The sequence below is a fragment of the Moschus berezovskii genome, chromosome 26 (assembly GCF_049115385.1).
Source record: "Moschus berezovskii isolate FMDL1 chromosome 26, NW_MosBer_1.0, whole genome shotgun sequence".
NCBI lineage: Eukaryota > Metazoa > Chordata > Mammalia > Artiodactyla > Moschidae > Moschus > Moschus berezovskii.
In genome coordinates, this window is record NC_142485.1 from 11,706,456 (window position 1) to 11,723,222 (window position 16,767).

Consider the following 16,767-nt stretch of genomic DNA (forward strand, 5'->3'; position numbering starts at 1 on the left):
CCTAATATAGTCAAAAGCTCCGAATCCTCTGGCCCAACACCTGTTAGCCGGAGGCTCCCCTGAGCTGACCTCTCCTGGGCCATCTCTCCCACGTATACACCCTGTGCATCGGACTCCTTGCGGGGCTCAGAGCCCCCCCTCCAGTACTGATCACTTAAATATAGAACCCCGCCCATGACACACTGCCCCCCACATGGGGGGCTGCTGCATTTTGGTGGGGGCTTGTTCCTGGGGAGAGGGGTGAGGCTGCCCCACCCAAAAGCATTGTGTTCCCCTGGGAAGCGGCCGCTCTTGGTAAAGAGCTGTCTGTGTGGGGAGGGGGTGCTCTTAGACACTCAGCGGTCCCGGGGAGGGCCAGAGCTGCCCACCCCACCGGAAGATGGAGAGAAACCCATTCTGAACTGCTTAATGCTGCTGCAGCCGCTTCCTAACTTCGCCTCTGTCTTCCTTTGCCCTCTGGTGGAGTGGGGTGGATGGGAAGGAAGCATTGGGGGTGCCCAGGGAGCCAGCCGTCCGCTCAACTGACCTGACACCCCAGCTCCATACCCCGCCCCCCGGGGATGCTGCAGCTCCGTGCGGCCTGCATAATGCCTTTGTCTTTCCCCATCCCTCCGCCCCCTCGCTCCCTCTGCCCTCTTCCTGGTCCCTGCGGTGGCTGCAGCCCAGCCCTGGGGAGCCCCCGTGGAAGTGGAGTCCCTCCTGGTCCACCCTGGTGACCTGCTGCAGCTCCGCTGTCGGCTGCGGGACGATGTTCAGAGCATCAACTGGCTGCGGGACGGGGTGCAGCTGGCGGACAGCAACCGCACACGCATCACCGGGGAGGAGGTGGAGGTTCGGGGCTCCGTGCCCGCCGACTCAGGCCTCTACGCCTGCGTGACCAGCAGCCCCTCCGGCAGCGACACCACCTACTTCTCCGTCAACGTCTCAGGTGGGTAGCCAAGTCCGCCCTCCGCCTCTCCCCGCCCCTGCCTCCCCCTCTGCTGGTCTCAGTGGGGAGGCCGGCTTCTTCCTCTGCCGCCATCCGCGCCCTCCCCCTCTGCTGCAGAAGCTGCCCCCCACTAACATCGCTCCCGCCCGCTGCGTGGCTTAGCTCTCAGGGGGTGACTCGGGGTGCCGGCCTCGGGTCGGAGAGCGGAGGACTGCCTGGACCCACCTTGGGGGTGCTCGCTGACACCCCCGGGGGGTGGCAGTGAGATACAGTGGTTTCTCCAGCACAGCCTGCCCAGGTCATTGGGGTGCCCGAGGGCTCAGACAGCTTCCAAACTCTTGTTCCCTGGCCGTTTGGACTTGGTTCTGGGCTTAGTCATCAGCGCCCCCAAATTCGTGGTGAGGTCCCCGTGGGATAGTGGATGACCCAGTTGCACCGCCGTAGTCACGGCTTGATGGGAGACACGTGTTTTCTAGCTTCCAGAGCTGTGTTAGGGCAGCCAGGGAACCCTAGAGCTCTGTGACTCTGGGGCCCTGCCATTTGTAGGATGTGACTTTTACAAAACCTCAGGACTGAACCGAGTAGAGCTGGAATTCTCTTTACGCCACTGGTGCATCTCAGGCTGCAAGCCTGGCCTCTCCCCCGCCCGCCAAACATTGTCTAGAACACCGCCTCCCCAGCAGAGGGACGTGCCTCCTTCACTTCCCTCCAGATGCCCCCAAAACACTAGAAAGGACTGGGGAAAGATCTGGCACGACCCCTGATGGGTGACCACGTGCTCAAAGGGGTGGATACTTGTTGGGGGCAGGCGTTGGCAGCTGCCCGCTGTGTCGCGGGCTCCTGTCCACTCTGGTTGAGAAGCGCAGTTCCCCGACCTCAGCGGATACATGCTAGAAACGTTGCGACTCCAGAGTGTTCAGCCCAGGGCTTCGGAAATGGCTTCTGGCCACAGTGCCTCGATCTGTCTGGGTTTCCAAAGGAGGGTTGGGGTGCCCGGGCTGCTGGCTCTGAGCTGTGGCGTGAGCCTCTGAGTGCAGGGTGGAGTTGGGTTAAAGAGAACCCCAGCTGTCTGTGATGGAGCTGCCCAGGGTAAAGGCTTCGGGGCAGGGAAGGGCAGTGCGTTGGGGTCGGCAGGGGATGGGGACAGGCACAGGGCGTGCAGTTCTTACATAAACCTCGTCTGTCCCGCGGAGGGATGAGCGCTGAGGGAGGCGTGGGCCCGGGAGGCGGTGTGGGAAGCGGTCGCCGCGGTCGCCTGTTACTGGACTGGCCCTCGTGTTCCTCGGGCTGCTGTGCACTGGATGCGAGCTGCAGCCTCTTTTCCCAGGGGAGGGACCTCAGCGCCCCCTCCCTCTTGCCCTAGATGCGCTCCCCTCGTCGGAGGACGACGATGACGATGATGACTCCTCTTCAGAGGAGAAGGAAACAGATAACACCAAACCAAACCGTATGCGTGAGACACTGTTTCCTTCCTTTCTGGCCTCCGGGCCCGGGGGTTGGTTTGGAACGGAAAGGGGGAAGCTTGGGCAAACGACTGGAGAAGGGAGGGTAGCGGGGCACATGGGGTCACGATGCTTGGCCCGGGGGACCACCCCTCCGGGGTCCGGACCAGTGCGGGCATCGCTCACAGGTGGCGAGCAGGTGGGTGGGGCCTCCCCTGAGCCTGACCAGGCCCTGTCTGTCTCTCTCTGCTCTCCCTGGGCAGCCGTGGCTCCGTACTGGACGTCGCCAGAAAAGATGGAAAAGAAACTGCACGCAGTGCCAGCTGCCAAGACAGTGAAGTTCAAATGCCCTTCCAGTGGGACCCCAAACCCCACTCTGCGCTGGCTGAAAAACGGCAAAGAATTCAAGCCCGACCACAGGATCGGAGGCTACAAGGTACCTGGGTTTTTATGAAAGCTGGAGTAAGGCAGAAGACCCTGCTTAGAAAATCCTTACTTACATGCCTTTAATTGTTTTAAGTAACACTCTAGAAAATTTTCAAATACTAAAAAAGCAAATAAATCTTTTTAGTTTTCTTTTCTACGTATGTGATTTTTACATGATTAGTCACATTGTCTATCTAATTTCTTGCCAGTTATTAACATTATGAGTCTTTTGCCATGTATCTGGAAGATAATTTTTCATGGCTTTATAATATCCCAGTATTAATTGCTCCATAATTTAATGAACTATTTTGTGATACTAGTTATTTTCCAGTTTTTCACTGCTGTAAATAATGTTGTGGTGAATATCTTTGTAGTTAAGTCTATGTCAATATTTTAAAATATTCCTCTTTAGGGACAGATTGCTGGAAGTTATTGGAGCAAAGTATAAGCATTTTTAAGCTCTTGATACATGTTACCAATTCCTTTTTTTTCCCCCTAATAAAGTTAGGTAATTTTATTCATTTGTTCAATTATTCATTTTTTACACCAACATTTTGTGGATACATGTCTTTCCAAAAATGTATTAGGCAGTAGAGTTCAAAGTGCAATGGGAGGACATAAAATTTTACTGTGACATTTGCTCTAATGGAAGATGATGTAATGAGTAGGGAGGGGTGTGATTTTTTATTTTATTGTGGTAACAGTTACTTTCTTAAAAGGGAAAATGAATTCGCCCTCCCATAGCAGAGTATGAGAATGATAAACTGGCTATACTTTTGCCAACAAATTTGACAGGTGAGAGTATCAAATTGTTCTCTGTGGGCTGTTTTGCTTAGGAACAAACTTAGAATTTTCATGTGTTCATAAGTGGTTTGCATTTCTTGTTGTGGAAATTGTTCAAGTCCTTTGCCCGTTTATAATTCTAGGAAGAACGTCTCCATCTAAGCCTCCTTTAAAGCCTGTGATCATTCTCACCATTCCTGTTTCTCTCCCATCTCACCTAGCTGCATAAGAAAAGTAGAGGAGGCTTCCCTGGCGGTCCAGTGCCTAAGACTCCTTGCTCCCAAAGTGGGGGCCTGGCTCTGTCCCTGACCAGGGAACGCAATCCCACATGCTGCAACCAAGACCTGGCGTAGCCAAAATACATAGATGTTAAAAAGAGAAGCAGAGGAAATCAGAAAAATAAATTGTTTATAAAGTAGCTCACCCAGCACTTGCTGTGTGCAATGCCCTGTGCTCTGGGTCTTATGAGGCAGCGTCCTGCCCATACAGAGTTCCATCTAATGGGAGCACTGAACCTGTGAGGCCCAGAGGGATGGGAGAAGAGGAGGTGGACTTTGAAACAAGATGTCAAGGGTGGACACGGCTGGACTCTTAGCAGGATGCTGCTCTGGCACAAGAGCAGTGTGGACAGGGAGGCAGGGTTGGGAAAGTTCCCAGTGTATCTGGGAGGGCTCTGAAGGCACGTTTGTCCAGATTGCAGGTGGCGTGGCTGTGGCGGGCAGACTTTTCTGGGTCCTCACACCCCTCTGCCTGATGCCTTCTTGCAGAGTGTGAGTGGGCTGGGATGATGGTCCCCGGCTGCGTGCTCTGATTGGAGGGTGCGTGGCTTCTGCCCACCTTTCCCTCCAGACCCGCAAGGGGACCCTTTGGCATGATTCCCCTCAGGTCCGTTATGCTACCTGGAGCATCATTATGGACTCTGTGGTGCCTTCGGATAAGGGCAACTACACCTGCATCGTGGAGAATGAATACGGCAGCATCAACCATACCTACCAGCTCGATGTCGTGGGTAAGAGGGTGGTGACAGGAGGAGGAGTTTGGTGGAAGGAACAGGGATGTGGAGAACACAGCCTGGGAGCCAGGTTCACTTAGGGGTGGAGTCAGGATGCTGTGGCATTTGTTGGCACCATCACCTTCCTTTTTCACACCTCCCTTTTCTTATCCATCAGTAGAGTTGGGAGGATCAGTGGTACCACAGGTTCATTGTAAAGGGAAAAGTGCTGTTGAGTCTCTCCTGCAGGAGGTGACTGGCGTAGTGATGGTTAATCCAGCTTAATAGTAGCTACCACTCCATGGATGTGAGTGGTCTGCTGGGTACAGTAAATACACCACAGGCAATTCTTCTAGCACCCTAGAAGGTAGGCACTGTTGTTCCCATTGTACAGAGGAGCACAGTGAGGCTCAGAGAGGTCAGTCTGCGCAGACTCCTGGCACTGCACGAGACACTAGGAAGAATGCCGTGCCTCTTGGTGCTGTGGCGCAGCCTCTGCCTTCCAAAGGCTCTGAATCTCATTCTCTGGAGACCTTAAGGTAAAGAGCTCGCAGCCAGTGTTCTGCCTTGGCTTTAAGGATATGGTATGCAAAGAAGCTTCTGGGAAATTCCCTGGAGGTTCAGTGGTTAGGACTCGGTACTTTCCCTGCCATGGCTCAGTTCAGTCCCTGGTTGGGGAACTAAGATCCTACAAGCCATGCAGTGCAGCCAAAAATAAAAAATACAAACTTGTGATCTAGGAGGCCCGGGGTAGGATCTGAGGGTCAGTGTTTCTGACACTCAGGAGGAGGAGCCTGGTAGGCTGCAGTCCATGGGGTCGCTACGAGTCAGACATGACTGAGCGACTTCACTTTCACTTGTCACTTTCACACATTGGAGAAGGAAATGGCAACCCACTCCAGTGTTCTTGCCTGGAGAATCCCAGGGACGGGGAAGCCTGGTGGGCTGCTGTCTATGGGGTCGCACAGAGTTGGACATGACTGAAGCGACTTAGCAGCAGCAGCAGTTTCTGACAGGCTGGTGAAGCTGGCTCTGCAGTACCCAGACCACACTTTGAACAGCAAGAGTCTGAGTGACTGTGGGTTTAGTTATGGGCAGGTAGGCTGGGCTGAGGTCCGGGAGTGCATCTCTGTGCTGGTCCTTGGGATGCTCTGTTGGCATCCCAGCCAGGAGCGGCCACGGTAGGGCCTGATGACCCTCTCCTGTCCCGTGCCCCCCACAGAGCGGTCCCCTCACCGGCCCATCCTGCAGGCAGGCTTGCCAGCCAACAAGACGGTGGCCCTGGGTAGCAATGTGGAGTTCATGTGCAAGGTGTACAGCGACCCGCAGCCCCACATCCAGTGGCTGAAGCACATCGAGGTGAACGGGAGTAAGATTGGGCCGGACAACCTGCCTTATGTCCAGATCTTGAAGGTAATCCTGGCTCTGCTCTCCATGGGCTGGACTCGGGGAAGGAGGCTTGTATCTTCTGGGGCCCAGGTGGCTGGGGTCCAGCTCAGTCTCTGCAATCGGGCCCCAGTCCTTCCGCTGGGTCCAGGCTCCATCTTACATGGGGCCCTGGCCACTTTCTGAAGGACCAGTGGCAGGTCGTGGGTGAAGGCTCATGGGGCGCCGAGGGCTGGGGGTGAGCACTGCTGGCTTCTGAAGAGCTTGGACGGTGATCGTGCCCAGGCTTTCGGGTCAGCTTTTCCGGGAAGGCATTGGCACTCTGCTTTCCCACTGCCCACTACCACAGCCTTCCCAGCAAGCATCTCCCAGTCTCTGCCCTGCTTCCCGAGTCACGTCCTTTCTGGCACGTGGGCTGATGCCAGGCACGGCTTAGCTTAGGTAGGGCTGGAAAAGCTGAGGCCACGGGTCAATCCTCAGCGGTTTCAGGAGTAATGGCACTTTCTTCCTTTTTTTCCTCCCACTCTCAGACTTCGAATGTCCCTGAATGCTCCATTAATCCAGGGAAGCTAATTGCCTAATTCTCCAGTGGATCTTGCAACAGGAAGTAACCAGAAGCTGGGAACCTGCTTTCCCTCCTGGTCCCAGCCTTAGACCTCTTCCTCCCTGGCTTGGCTGTTCCAAAGATTTCCCAGCCACCACGCTCCTCACCTCGGGCACTGAAACTGCCATGTAGGAAGTAGGCCCGGGGCCTTGGACCTTGGCTGCCGTCTCCATTGGCAATCCCTGCCCTCTTCCTGGAGGAGGGGGTTTAACACAAATGAAACATTTGCTTGGGGCAATGATTTTTTTCATTCAGTTTGTTTTTCAGTCACACAGATTTTTAAAGTCCACTTTTTTGTCCTGCTAATGAGAGAAAGAGGACAAGTGTCACCTCAGCTTCTTGCCTTAGCTCCTGGGCCCACCTTAACACCACACACGGGAGCAAATACGGCCACATCTCCGTGTTGGCCCAACTGACGGTGTGTCGTTGGTCTGTTCCAGCATTCGGGGATAAATAGCTCGGATGCGGAGGTCCTGACCCTGTTCAATGTGACAGAGGCCCAGAGCGGGGAGTATGTGTGTAAGGTTTCCAATTATATTGGTGAAGCTAACCAGTCTGCGTGGCTCACAGTCACCAGACCTGTGGCAAAAGGTAACGGGGAGCTGGAGGGGCCCCTGTGCTGGGGGTTTGATGGAGGCCCCGAGCTGCCAGGGCAGCTGTGGGGAGGCCAGCGCCCCACTCTCCCTGTTAGCCTGCTGTGTTTCTAGTGCCCGGAGCCATGGAAAAATACTCGGCCTGGGAGGCTGGATTGGTTCGGTTCTGTGTTGGTGTCACCCCTCTGTGCCTTGTGTGTGTTCTTGGCTGCGTGTGGGGTGCGTCCTGGGTGATCCTGGAGGCTGAGGGTCCGAGTGATGGAAAGGAGAGAGGACCAGCGTCTGTAGCGATGTGGGAGGGGTGAGTGTGTGTGGGAGGGATGAGTGTGTGGGGGGGGGCTGAGTGTGTGTGTGGAGTGTGTGTGGCAGTATTGGTGTGAGTGTGGGGGAGTGTGTGAGTGTGGGGGTGTGTGGGAGGGGTGAGTGTGTGTGGGAGGGGTGGGGTGTGTGGGGGGGGCGGAGTGTGTGTGTGTGGCAGTATTGGTGTGAGTGTGGGGGAGTGTGTGTGTGAGTGTGTGTGGGATGTGGGGGGGTATGTGTGTGGGAGTATTTTTGTGTGTGTGTGAGGGTGTGGGGGTGAGAGTGTGTGTGTGCGGGGGTGAGTGTGTGTGTGTGACTGTAGGGTGTGAGTGTTTGAGGGTGTGTGTGAGGTGAGTGGGGGTGAGACTGTGTGGGGAGAGTGTATGTGACTGTGGGGTGTGTGTGTGGGGGGGTGTTGGGGGTGTGAGTGTATGTGTGTGTGACTGGGGGTGTGAGTGTTTGAGGTTGTGTGGGGTGAGTGTATGTGTGACTGGGGGTGTGAGTGTTTGAGGGTGTGTGTGAGGTGAGTGGGGGTGAGACTGTGTGTGGGGAGAGTGTGTATGTGACTGTGGGGTGTGTGTGTGGGGGGGTGTTGGGGGTGTGAGTGTATGTGTGTGTGACTGGGGGTGTGAGTGTTCGAGGTTGTGTGGGGTGAGTGTATGTGTGACTGTGGGGTGTGAGTGTTTGAGGGTGTGTGTGAGGTGAGTGGGGGTGAGACTGTGTGGGGAGAGTGTATGTGACTGTGGGGTGTGTGTGTGTGGGGGTGTTGGGGTGTGAGTGTATGTGTGTGTGACTGGGGGTGTGAGTGTTTGAGGTTGTGTGGGGTGAGTGTATGTGTGACTGTGGGGTGTGAGTGAGGGTGTGTGTGAGGTGACTGGGGGTGAGACTGTGTGTGGGGAGAGTGTATGTGACTGTGGGGTGTGTGTGGGGGGGAGTGTGAGTGTATGTGTGTGTGACTGGGGGTGTGAGTGTTTGAGGGTGTGTGTGAGGTGAGTGGGGGTGAGACTGTGTGTGGGGAGAGTGTATGTGACTGTGGGGTGTGTGTGGGGGGGGGTGTTGGGGTGTGAGTGTATGTGTGTGTGACTGGGGGTGTGAGTGTTTGAGGTTGTGTGGGGTGAGTGTATGTGTGACTGTGGGGTGTGAGTGAGGGTGTGTGTGAGGTGAGTGGGGGTGAGACTGTGTGTGGGGAGAGTGTATGTGACTGTGGGGTGTGTGTGGGGGGGAGTGTGAGTGTATGTGTGTGTGACTGGGGGTGTGAGTGTTTGAGGGTGTGTGTGAGGTGAGTGGGGGTGAGACTGTGTGGGGAAGAGTGTATGTGACTGTGGGGTGTGTGGGGGGGGGGTGTTGGGGGTGTGAGTGTTTGAGGGTGTGTGGGGTGAGTGTATGTGTGACTGTGGGGTGTGAGTGTTTGAGGGTGTTTGAGGGTGTGTGTGTGGGGATGTGTGTTGGGGGGTGAGTGTATGTGTGTGTGACTGTGGGGTGTGTGTGAGTGTGTGTGTGAGGCTGCAGCCCCCTCCGTCCCTCCTGTGTGCCCTCCGGAAACCAAACAGCCCCCGGGCCCGTTTCTCCATGCGCTCGCATGCCGGGTGGGGCCGGGGCTGCCGCGCCTGGTGACGGGTGTAACCAGCCGTCCGCGTCGCCGTCAGGTCTGCCGAGTTCCTCCTCAGGCTCTCACCCTCTTCCTCTAACAGGTCTCTTGCTGCCTGGTGATTTCTGTCTGTCCATTGTTGCAAAGGAGACGCTGGGGACCCTCTCTTCCTCTGGTTGTTTCCTCCCTTCCCCCCCGCCCCCTCTCTGAGAGCTCTCCGGCCCGGGCTTGTCCATGTGCTTCCGTTGTCTCTTCTAGACGGCCGGGGTGAACACCACGGACAAAGAGATGGAGGTGCTGCACTTAAGGAATGTCTCCTTTGAGGACGCGGGGGAGTATACGTGCTTGGCGGGTAACTCTATCGGACTCTCCCATCACTCTGCATGGCTGACCGTTCTGGAAGGTATACACTGTCCTCCTCCTCTCGATGTCCTGCCCTCGCCAGGGGCACGGGGGGAGCATGCATCGCAGGGTCGGGGCAGACACAGAGCCGGGCTCCATATGCAGCAGGCAGCTCCGGCAAGTCACCCGGCCTCGTGGGTCGAAGCTTCTCGGCTCACCCCGAGCCTCCCTCCTGGGGCAGGATCGCAGATTGCTCTCACTTGTGGGCCTGCCTCCGTGTCTCCCCGGGGCCAGAGCGATGCATGCGTGGGGTCTGGATCTAACCTGCAGCCGGGCTCTCTTCCAGGGCAGGCTCCTTCCCTCCTCGGGTCCAGCAGTCTTCCTTGACTCAGCCAGTCCTTTATCGCCAGCCCCCCGAAGGCTCCCCCTTCGGGGGAGAGACTCCCCCTGTAACTGAATATAGGTGCTCTGAAGTGCCTTCCACCCTCCTCCTTGCTAATCTCGGTGGGCGAGTTTCCTCCAGACCCAGACAGTGAACTTGAGCTGCTTTGAGCGAGTCCTTTCCCAGGCAGCGCAGGGGGCTCGATGGTGCCCATTTATCCTCTTTGGCTCCCAACACAGCTCCTCTCCAGAGGGGGCCGTGGGGTCGGGCCAGGAAGGCAGGAGCCTGCAGCCTGGGCTGGGTGGTGGGCTGGTGGCCTCGGGGCTGGAGCCAGTCGCGGTGCTACTCAGGTTCCTGCGGACTCTAGTCTCTTTCCTTGTCCCTCCCTCTCCTCCTCTGATAACTCATGCCCCCACGGGAGGCACAGAAGCGTTTTCTGTTTTTTTCCTCGTCACTGTCTTTGTCCTGTGTTGTGCCTCCCGGTGGATCGTCTCTGTTTCTCCATGCTGGGGAAAGAGAAAAACAGAAATGCTTCTCCCCGTTATCAGCTTTGCCGTCCCTCGTCGCACCTCAGGGAGTTCTCTTTGGACTGGTTTGGGGTCATGCCTGGGGCTTCTGGGGGAGGTCCTCGGGGTGCTGGCCCCTGCGGCTGGCGGGGGTCTTTAACAGGGGAGAGGTAGGGGAAGGGATATCCTGCTGGATGGGACCCTCCCCACCTCCGTGCGAGAAGGAAAAAGGCTTGAGTTGTCTGAGCTTCAGTGAGGGTGGGAGGTGGGAAGAGTCTGAATGGAGAAAAGAATAAAACAACCCCCTCCCTGACTTTGCTCAGTGTGAGGAGTTAGACCTGTGAGTGGAAGTCTTAAAGAGATGTTTCCATATTTGTCTTTACTAATCCAGACAACATTTGGAAGCGAAGTTCTGTCTGCAGTTTGGCTAGGTGTAGACGTTTACACGTCTGACCTGACACAGATGACGTAGGCAAAGCTTAACAATGAAGTCGGGACATACACTGGTTTCCTTCTTTCTTCCCTGCATCATTGTCCTTGCGTTATGAGTGCCACCAGATGCCAGATGCTGTGGCCTGCAGACATGGATAAGGTGCCACCTAGGCCCTCAGGGTACCCCTGGGCCATCAGTAATGAAAGATCAGTGGATGGTTCGCTGTCCCGTGACAGATGTTGACGCAGTGCTCGGGCACTGTGGAGAAGGGCCGTGTGTCCGTGGGAACACTAAGAGGCATCTAGCGGGAGTGAGTTCTCAGCTGTCTATTGCAGGGCACCAAGTACCCATCCAGTCCAGCAGTCCCTGAACCAGGAGGGCTCCTGAGTTCATGGGGATGGGCATCGGTTAGCAAGACACAGTCCGTCCCTCTGGGGATTCAAGTCAGGGTCAGGAAGCCTCACAGGTCCCAGGATGTCTGCTGTGTGCTCAGTGTCAGGACCCCAATCCCAGCTAGGACCTAGCTCGGTTCGCCTCTGCCCCAAAGATTCCCAGAGTTTAGGAGATGGATGTTGAGTTTCTTAGGGATCCGGGACCCTAGTGGACCGGCCCTGCCCTGAGCCCACTACTGTCCTGTTCACGCTGACCCAGCCCTGGAAGAGAGACCGGCAGTAATGACCTCACCGCTGTACCTGGAGATCATCATCTATTGCACGGGGGCCTTCCTCATCTCCTGCATGGTGGGGTCTGTCATCATCTACAAGATGAAGAGCGGCACGAAGAAGAGTGACTTCCACAGCCAGATGGCCGTGCACAAGCTGGCCAAGAGCATCCCTCTGCGCAGACAGGTAACAGAAAGTAGACGGGGGGTTCGCACGCTCTGCCTCGCCTTGTGCGTCCTCCCTGCGCCCCAGGGGGGTCTGCGGGACCTGCTGGTGCTCTGTCCTCTCCATGGTCCCCACTGACTGCTTCAGACTTTGGTGTCCGGCTTCTGGGTGGCAGCAGGGGAGTGTCCTAAGTGCTTGGGGTCAGGCTCCAAGCTCTTCTGACCGATGAATCCTGTGAGCCCATCTTATCTCAACCACGGTGCCCTGCTCAGCTGGCCTGGGGACTGGGAGGCGGTCCTCACTGGGCTGAATGCCCAGTTGATATTATAAATCTGAGCTTCCCCTGAGGGCCCATTAGGGGTGCAAATGTGCAAAGGAGAGGAGCTGAGCTGGGCCCCAAGATGCCCGCTCGTTCCTGTGCGCCCACCTCCCCTCATCCCAGAAGGAACCAGAGGGTGAAGGGGCGTGAAAGGGGAAGAGGCAGGCTTTGCTCCAAGCCGTGCTAATTCTGGAAGGGGCTTTGGGAGTCAGGAACCCCTCATCCACAGCAGGGTTTTCACATAAGAATGAGGACAGGAAGAGAGTTGCCCTCGCAGTGATAAGTTTCAGAATGTCAGGCTGTCATGCTCATGTGAAAGGTGAGTAATCCAAAACCCAGAAAGGCGAGTTGGTGGCAAACCTAAGTCAGTGTTAGAACCTAGGTCTTCCGACCTCCTGTGGCCTTTCTGCCTGTGTTGGGGAGGGAGCACTGGATGCCAGGTCCACACCTCTAACTTTAGCAACAAGTCCTGAGCAGGGAGGGGAGGGACCTGCCACTGCTACCCTGTCCCTGCTGGAAGGGTGACCCCACGCCTCCCTGCAGGTGTCGGCCGACTCCAGTGCGTCCATGAACTCTGGGGTCCTGCTGGTTCGGCCCTCGCGTCTCTCCTCCAGTGGCACTCCTATGCTGGCTGGGGTCTCTGAATACGAGCTTCCCGAAGACCCTCGCTGGGAGCTGCCTCGGGACAGGTGACCCCCCCCAGCCCCGGCTCGTTATTCTAATGGGGGCAGTGGTGTGGGCTCAGACCTTCAGAGCATCCAGAAGTGACTGCCACTGTCTGCTCTTAGTCGAGGGAACTGGAGGCTGGGGGGAGTGGGGGTTTCTGTCAGGTTTGGACGTTACCACCCCAGCTTATCCCACCCTCTGTTTTCCCGAAGACTGGTTTTAGGCAAGCCCCTGGGAGAGGGCTGCTTTGGGCAGGTGGTGTTGGCAGAAGCCATCGGGCTGGACAAGGACAAACCCAACCGTGTGACCAAAGTGGCCGTGAAGATGCTAAAGTGTATGTGGTGCCTGTGTCCCTGCAGAAACGACCCCTTCCCTTTTCAAGCAAACTCTGGGCCTCAGGCTATTACCTGCACCTGCACCTGCACCGCAGCCTGCTTAGGTTGTCCTGGAGTTGGGGGGGCATTGCAACCCCACCATCTCACCATGACCTCACTTTGTTCCTTGGCATCCGTCATCAGGTGGTGACCCCAGATCCTTTTTTTTTTTGGCAACACCAGCAGCTCTCATAAGAGGGAATGGATTTGAAAAGGAGAGGGGAGGGACTTCCTGGCAGTCACACAGTTAAGTCTGCACTTGCTCTGCAAAGGAGATCCCACATGCTTTGTGGTGCCGACAAAAAAAAAAAAAAAAAAAAGCAAAACCGGGGCAGGGGGCGGTAAAGAGAGAAGCAAGTCCCAGAGGAAAGGAACCCCTGGATGTTCACCTCACCCCCCTCCCTTAGTTTTTATCGTCGGTCTCCCTTCCGACGCAAATGCTTCTCCAGCCCCTTCTCTGCTTTGTCCACGCAGCGGATGCAACAGAGAAAGACCTGTCGGACCTGATCTCCGAGATGGAGATGATGAAGATGATTGGAAAACACAAGAACATCATCAACCTGCTGGGGGCCTGCACACAGGATGGTGGGCGCCTCGCCTGCGGGCTTCCACCCACTGGGGGGAGCGGCTCAGGCTGCTGCCATCTGTTTGTCTGTCTGTCAGGGAGAAGATGCCTAGCTGGGGCGTCAGGGATCTGGCATCTCTCAGTCACTATGAGGGAAATGGGCTGGGGGAAGAGGCTGGTTTAGCCATAGTCGGAATGTGTTTCTCGGGGTCCGGCCCGATGTCCATGGGGGTTCATCTGAGAGTCCAGGCACCTGGATCCACGCACACTGTATGGCCAGAACAGGTGACTTGCTGCAGTCAAGGTCAGGGCTCTGGCCCCAGCTTTGCTTGGGAATGTCCTGGACTAGGCTGAGAAGAATGACTGCCCTTGCTTTCTTTGGGGAGTAAGATGAATTTATGGGGTTCCCCTCAAAGGGTAGGTGAGGCCTGGGCAACAGGCTTGCGATGTGCCTTGGGGTTCCTCTGGGCGAGGCTCAGCGCGTGCACCCGCCCAGTGGCCCTGACGGCCTCTCCGCACCCATGTCCCCAGGTCCCCTGTACGTCATCGTGGAGTACGCCTCCAAGGGCAACCTCCGAGAGTACCTGCAGGCCCGGAGGCCGCCGGGGCTGGAGTACTGCTACAACCCCAGCCACCACCCCGAGGAGCAGCTCTCCTCCAAGGACCTGGTGTCCTGCGCCTACCAGGTGGCCCGAGGCATGGAGTATCTTGCCTCCAAGAAGGTGTGGCTCCTGACGGCTCCCCTGGATAGTGTGGGACCCTGGGGGGTGGCGGGGACATCAGAGCCAGGCGAGCCACGTGGCCTTGAGGCCTTGGGATTGGGCTGGACCAGTGTGAAGTTAGAATGATGATGCCTAAGCTGTAACCGGTGACAGGGAGGGAATGAGGTCCTGTGTGAGTTGGGTGCAGCTTTGGGTGCTGGGTAAATGCTGCTTTGTTTGAGCCCAGCCCTGTATGGATGTGCTTGGCCAGGGAGACAGGGCGTCCCCATAAGAGCTCATGCACACTGGACAGAGCGGGATTCAGCTCACTGCCTGCAGGTTGAAAGCCAAGCGCTGGGAGGGGAAGAGATACCTGGAGGGTCTGCAGAAGTGACTGGGTGGCCCACAGCTGGGGGTGTTTGGCTGTCTGGCTTTGACCTACAGGACAGGAATCCTGTAGCAGGACACTGGACAATTCAGGGGTCCAAGGGGTGGGGCGGGCGAGGGCTGGTGAGGGAAGTGGGCCCACCTGCGGCTGCTGACCCTCCCCTGGGCCCCACCTCCACCCCCCAAACACTCTTGCCCTGCGGGCCCCACAGTGCATCCACCGGGACCTGGCCGCCAGGAACGTCCTGGTGACAGAGGACAACGTGATGAAGATCGCGGACTTCGGTCTTGCTCGAGACATCCACCACATCGACTACTATAAAAAGACAACGAACGTAAGTGCGGGCGCCGCCCCAGGACTCCGAGCCACTGGGCTGCCCCGACCCCGACTGGCTGGGCGGGCAGGTGAGCTGGGTCCAGCCCTGCATCTGCCCCTGCGTGCCCCGGGCCACCCCAGTGTCCCCGTGCTGCTTGCAGGGCCGACTGCCCGTCAAGTGGATGGCACCGGAGGCCTTGTTTGACCGGATCTACACCCACCAGAGTGACGTGTGAGTCTGAGATAAGCAGTTGCTGGGGAGTTCCCACATCCTGTCTCAGAGAATGAACTCAACGTTGCCCCTTCACTTTGTTCCCAGAGGTTGATCGGCCATGGTCCCCTGGGGTCGAGGACTTGAGGGGAGAGGTGGTGAGGACAGTGGGGGGGCCCTAGCTCTGTGCCCACAACGCTCATCCACAGGTGGTCTTTTGGGGTGCTCCTCTGGGAAATCTTCACTCTGGGCGGCTCCCCATACCCTGGGGTCCCCGTGGAGGAGCTTTTCAAGCTGCTGAAGGAGGGTCATCGTATGGACAAGCCCAGTAACTGCACCAACGAGCTGTAAGCCTGAGAAAAGATGCCTGGGGCCCTGGGCTGGGCCCTCGGGGCGGGCTGGGCTCGGGGCGTAGAGGGAGGAGTAGGGGGCGCGCAGCCAGCTGCCCGCGGCCCCTGCGCCCTGAGCCTGTCCTTTCCCCCGACCTCGCCATCCTGCCCCAGCTACATGATGATGAGAGACTGCTGGCACGCAGTCCCCTCTCAGAGACCCACCTTCAAGCAGCTGGTGGAAGACCTGGACCGCATCGTGGCCTTGACCTCCAACCAGGTGAGGCAGCCCTTACCAGACCCCGTGTGCCCACCGGCTCGAGTTCTCGCGGGATTCACTCCAAGTTCTCGCGGGATTCATCCAGAGTTCTCGCGGAATGAATCCCGCCGCCGCGGGAAGGAGAGTGCAGGTCCTCCCATCTTTTTGTCTCCGCCCTCAGGAGTACCTGGACCTGTCAATGCCCCTGGACCAATACTCCCCCAGCTTCCCCGACACCCGCAGCTCCACCTGCTCCTCCGGGGAGGATTCCGTCTTCTCTCACGAGCCCTTGCCCGAGGAACCCTGCCTGCCCCGACACCCGGCCCAGCTGGCCAACGGCGGACTGAAACGGCGCTGACTGGCCCCCACTCCCTGCGTCCCGCCCTGGACTCCATCCTCGACTGCAGCCCCGGCCCGCCTCCCGCCAGACTCGCTGCCTCCCCTGTGCTCTGCTGGCTGGCCTCACTGAGGCCCGCACCCCCGAGTTCCCCTCCTCCCCTCCTCACAGCCTGACACAGGAGCAGGGAGGCCAGTCCTTGCTGATGGCTGCTACGTGGCCTGCCAAACGTTGGACCAAGATCCCTTCCCTGCTGCCTGGAGGATCGGGCAGTGGGGGCCGAGCCGCCCTCGAGCGAGAGCCGACTAAGCTTTCCTGCATTGGTTTTGCCTGCTCTGCGCAGCCCGTGTGCCCGTGTTCTGGTGGCAGGTCCTCGGGCTACAGCGGGAGTTGGGTGTAGGGGTGGTCAGCTCTCGGGCCTCCGCAGAAGGCGACCTCTGCTCCAGACGGATAGTGCCAGTGGCTTATTGATTCCGATACTAATTTGCTTTGCTGACCAAATACCTGGTACCCGAGGGTGGGGAAGCAGAGGCCGGGAGCCGGCGGCTTGGCCCTGGGGCCCAGCCCCAAAGCAGGGGCTCTGTACATAGCTGCGAAGAAACACAAAGTGTATAAATCTGAGTATATATTTACATGTCTTTTTAAAAGGGTCGTTACCAGAGATTTACCCATTGGGTAAGATGCTCCTGGTGGTTGGGAGGCATCAGTTGCTATATATTAAAAACAAAGAAAAAAGAAAAAAAAAAAGGAAAATGTTTTTAAAAAGGTCATA

The 16,767-nt window shown here is 57.3% G+C and overlaps 1 protein-coding gene across 13 annotated transcripts in view; it reads left to right on the forward strand.

The window, feature by feature from the left end:
- FGFR1 (fibroblast growth factor receptor 1) overlaps positions 1 to 16,742 on the forward strand; it is a 51,344-nt gene extending 34,602 nt beyond the window's left edge. For 4 of the 13 annotated variants that reach the window (XM_088832638.1, XM_088832633.1, XM_088832637.1 and 1 more), the window contains 16 exons: positions 662 to 928; positions 2,292 to 2,381; positions 2,634 to 2,806; positions 4,465 to 4,588; positions 5,793 to 5,983; positions 9,300 to 9,444; positions 11,356 to 11,558; positions 12,394 to 12,539; positions 12,729 to 12,850; positions 13,365 to 13,475; positions 13,987 to 14,177; positions 14,756 to 14,878; positions 15,021 to 15,091; positions 15,280 to 15,417; positions 15,574 to 15,679; positions 15,840 to 16,742. In XM_088832638.1, coding sequence (XP_088688764.1) covers positions 662 to 928; positions 2,292 to 2,381; positions 2,634 to 2,806; positions 4,465 to 4,588; positions 5,793 to 5,983; positions 9,300 to 9,444; positions 11,356 to 11,558; positions 12,394 to 12,539; positions 12,729 to 12,850; positions 13,365 to 13,475; positions 13,987 to 14,177; positions 14,756 to 14,878; positions 15,021 to 15,091; positions 15,280 to 15,417; positions 15,574 to 15,679; positions 15,840 to 16,016 — 2,378 coding nt within the window. In that variant the 3' untranslated portion in view covers positions 16,017 to 16,742. The remainder of the gene's footprint in view (positions 1 to 661; positions 929 to 2,291; positions 2,382 to 2,633; positions 2,807 to 4,464; positions 4,589 to 5,792; positions 5,984 to 9,299; positions 9,445 to 11,355; positions 11,559 to 12,393; positions 12,540 to 12,728; positions 12,851 to 13,364; positions 13,476 to 13,986; positions 14,178 to 14,755; positions 14,879 to 15,020; positions 15,092 to 15,279; positions 15,418 to 15,573; positions 15,680 to 15,839) is intronic. The other 9 variants (XM_088832640.1, XM_088832645.1, XM_088832641.1 and 6 more) reach the window with 7 other exon arrangements.
- Positions 16,743 to 16,767: the final 25 nt, after the last annotated feature.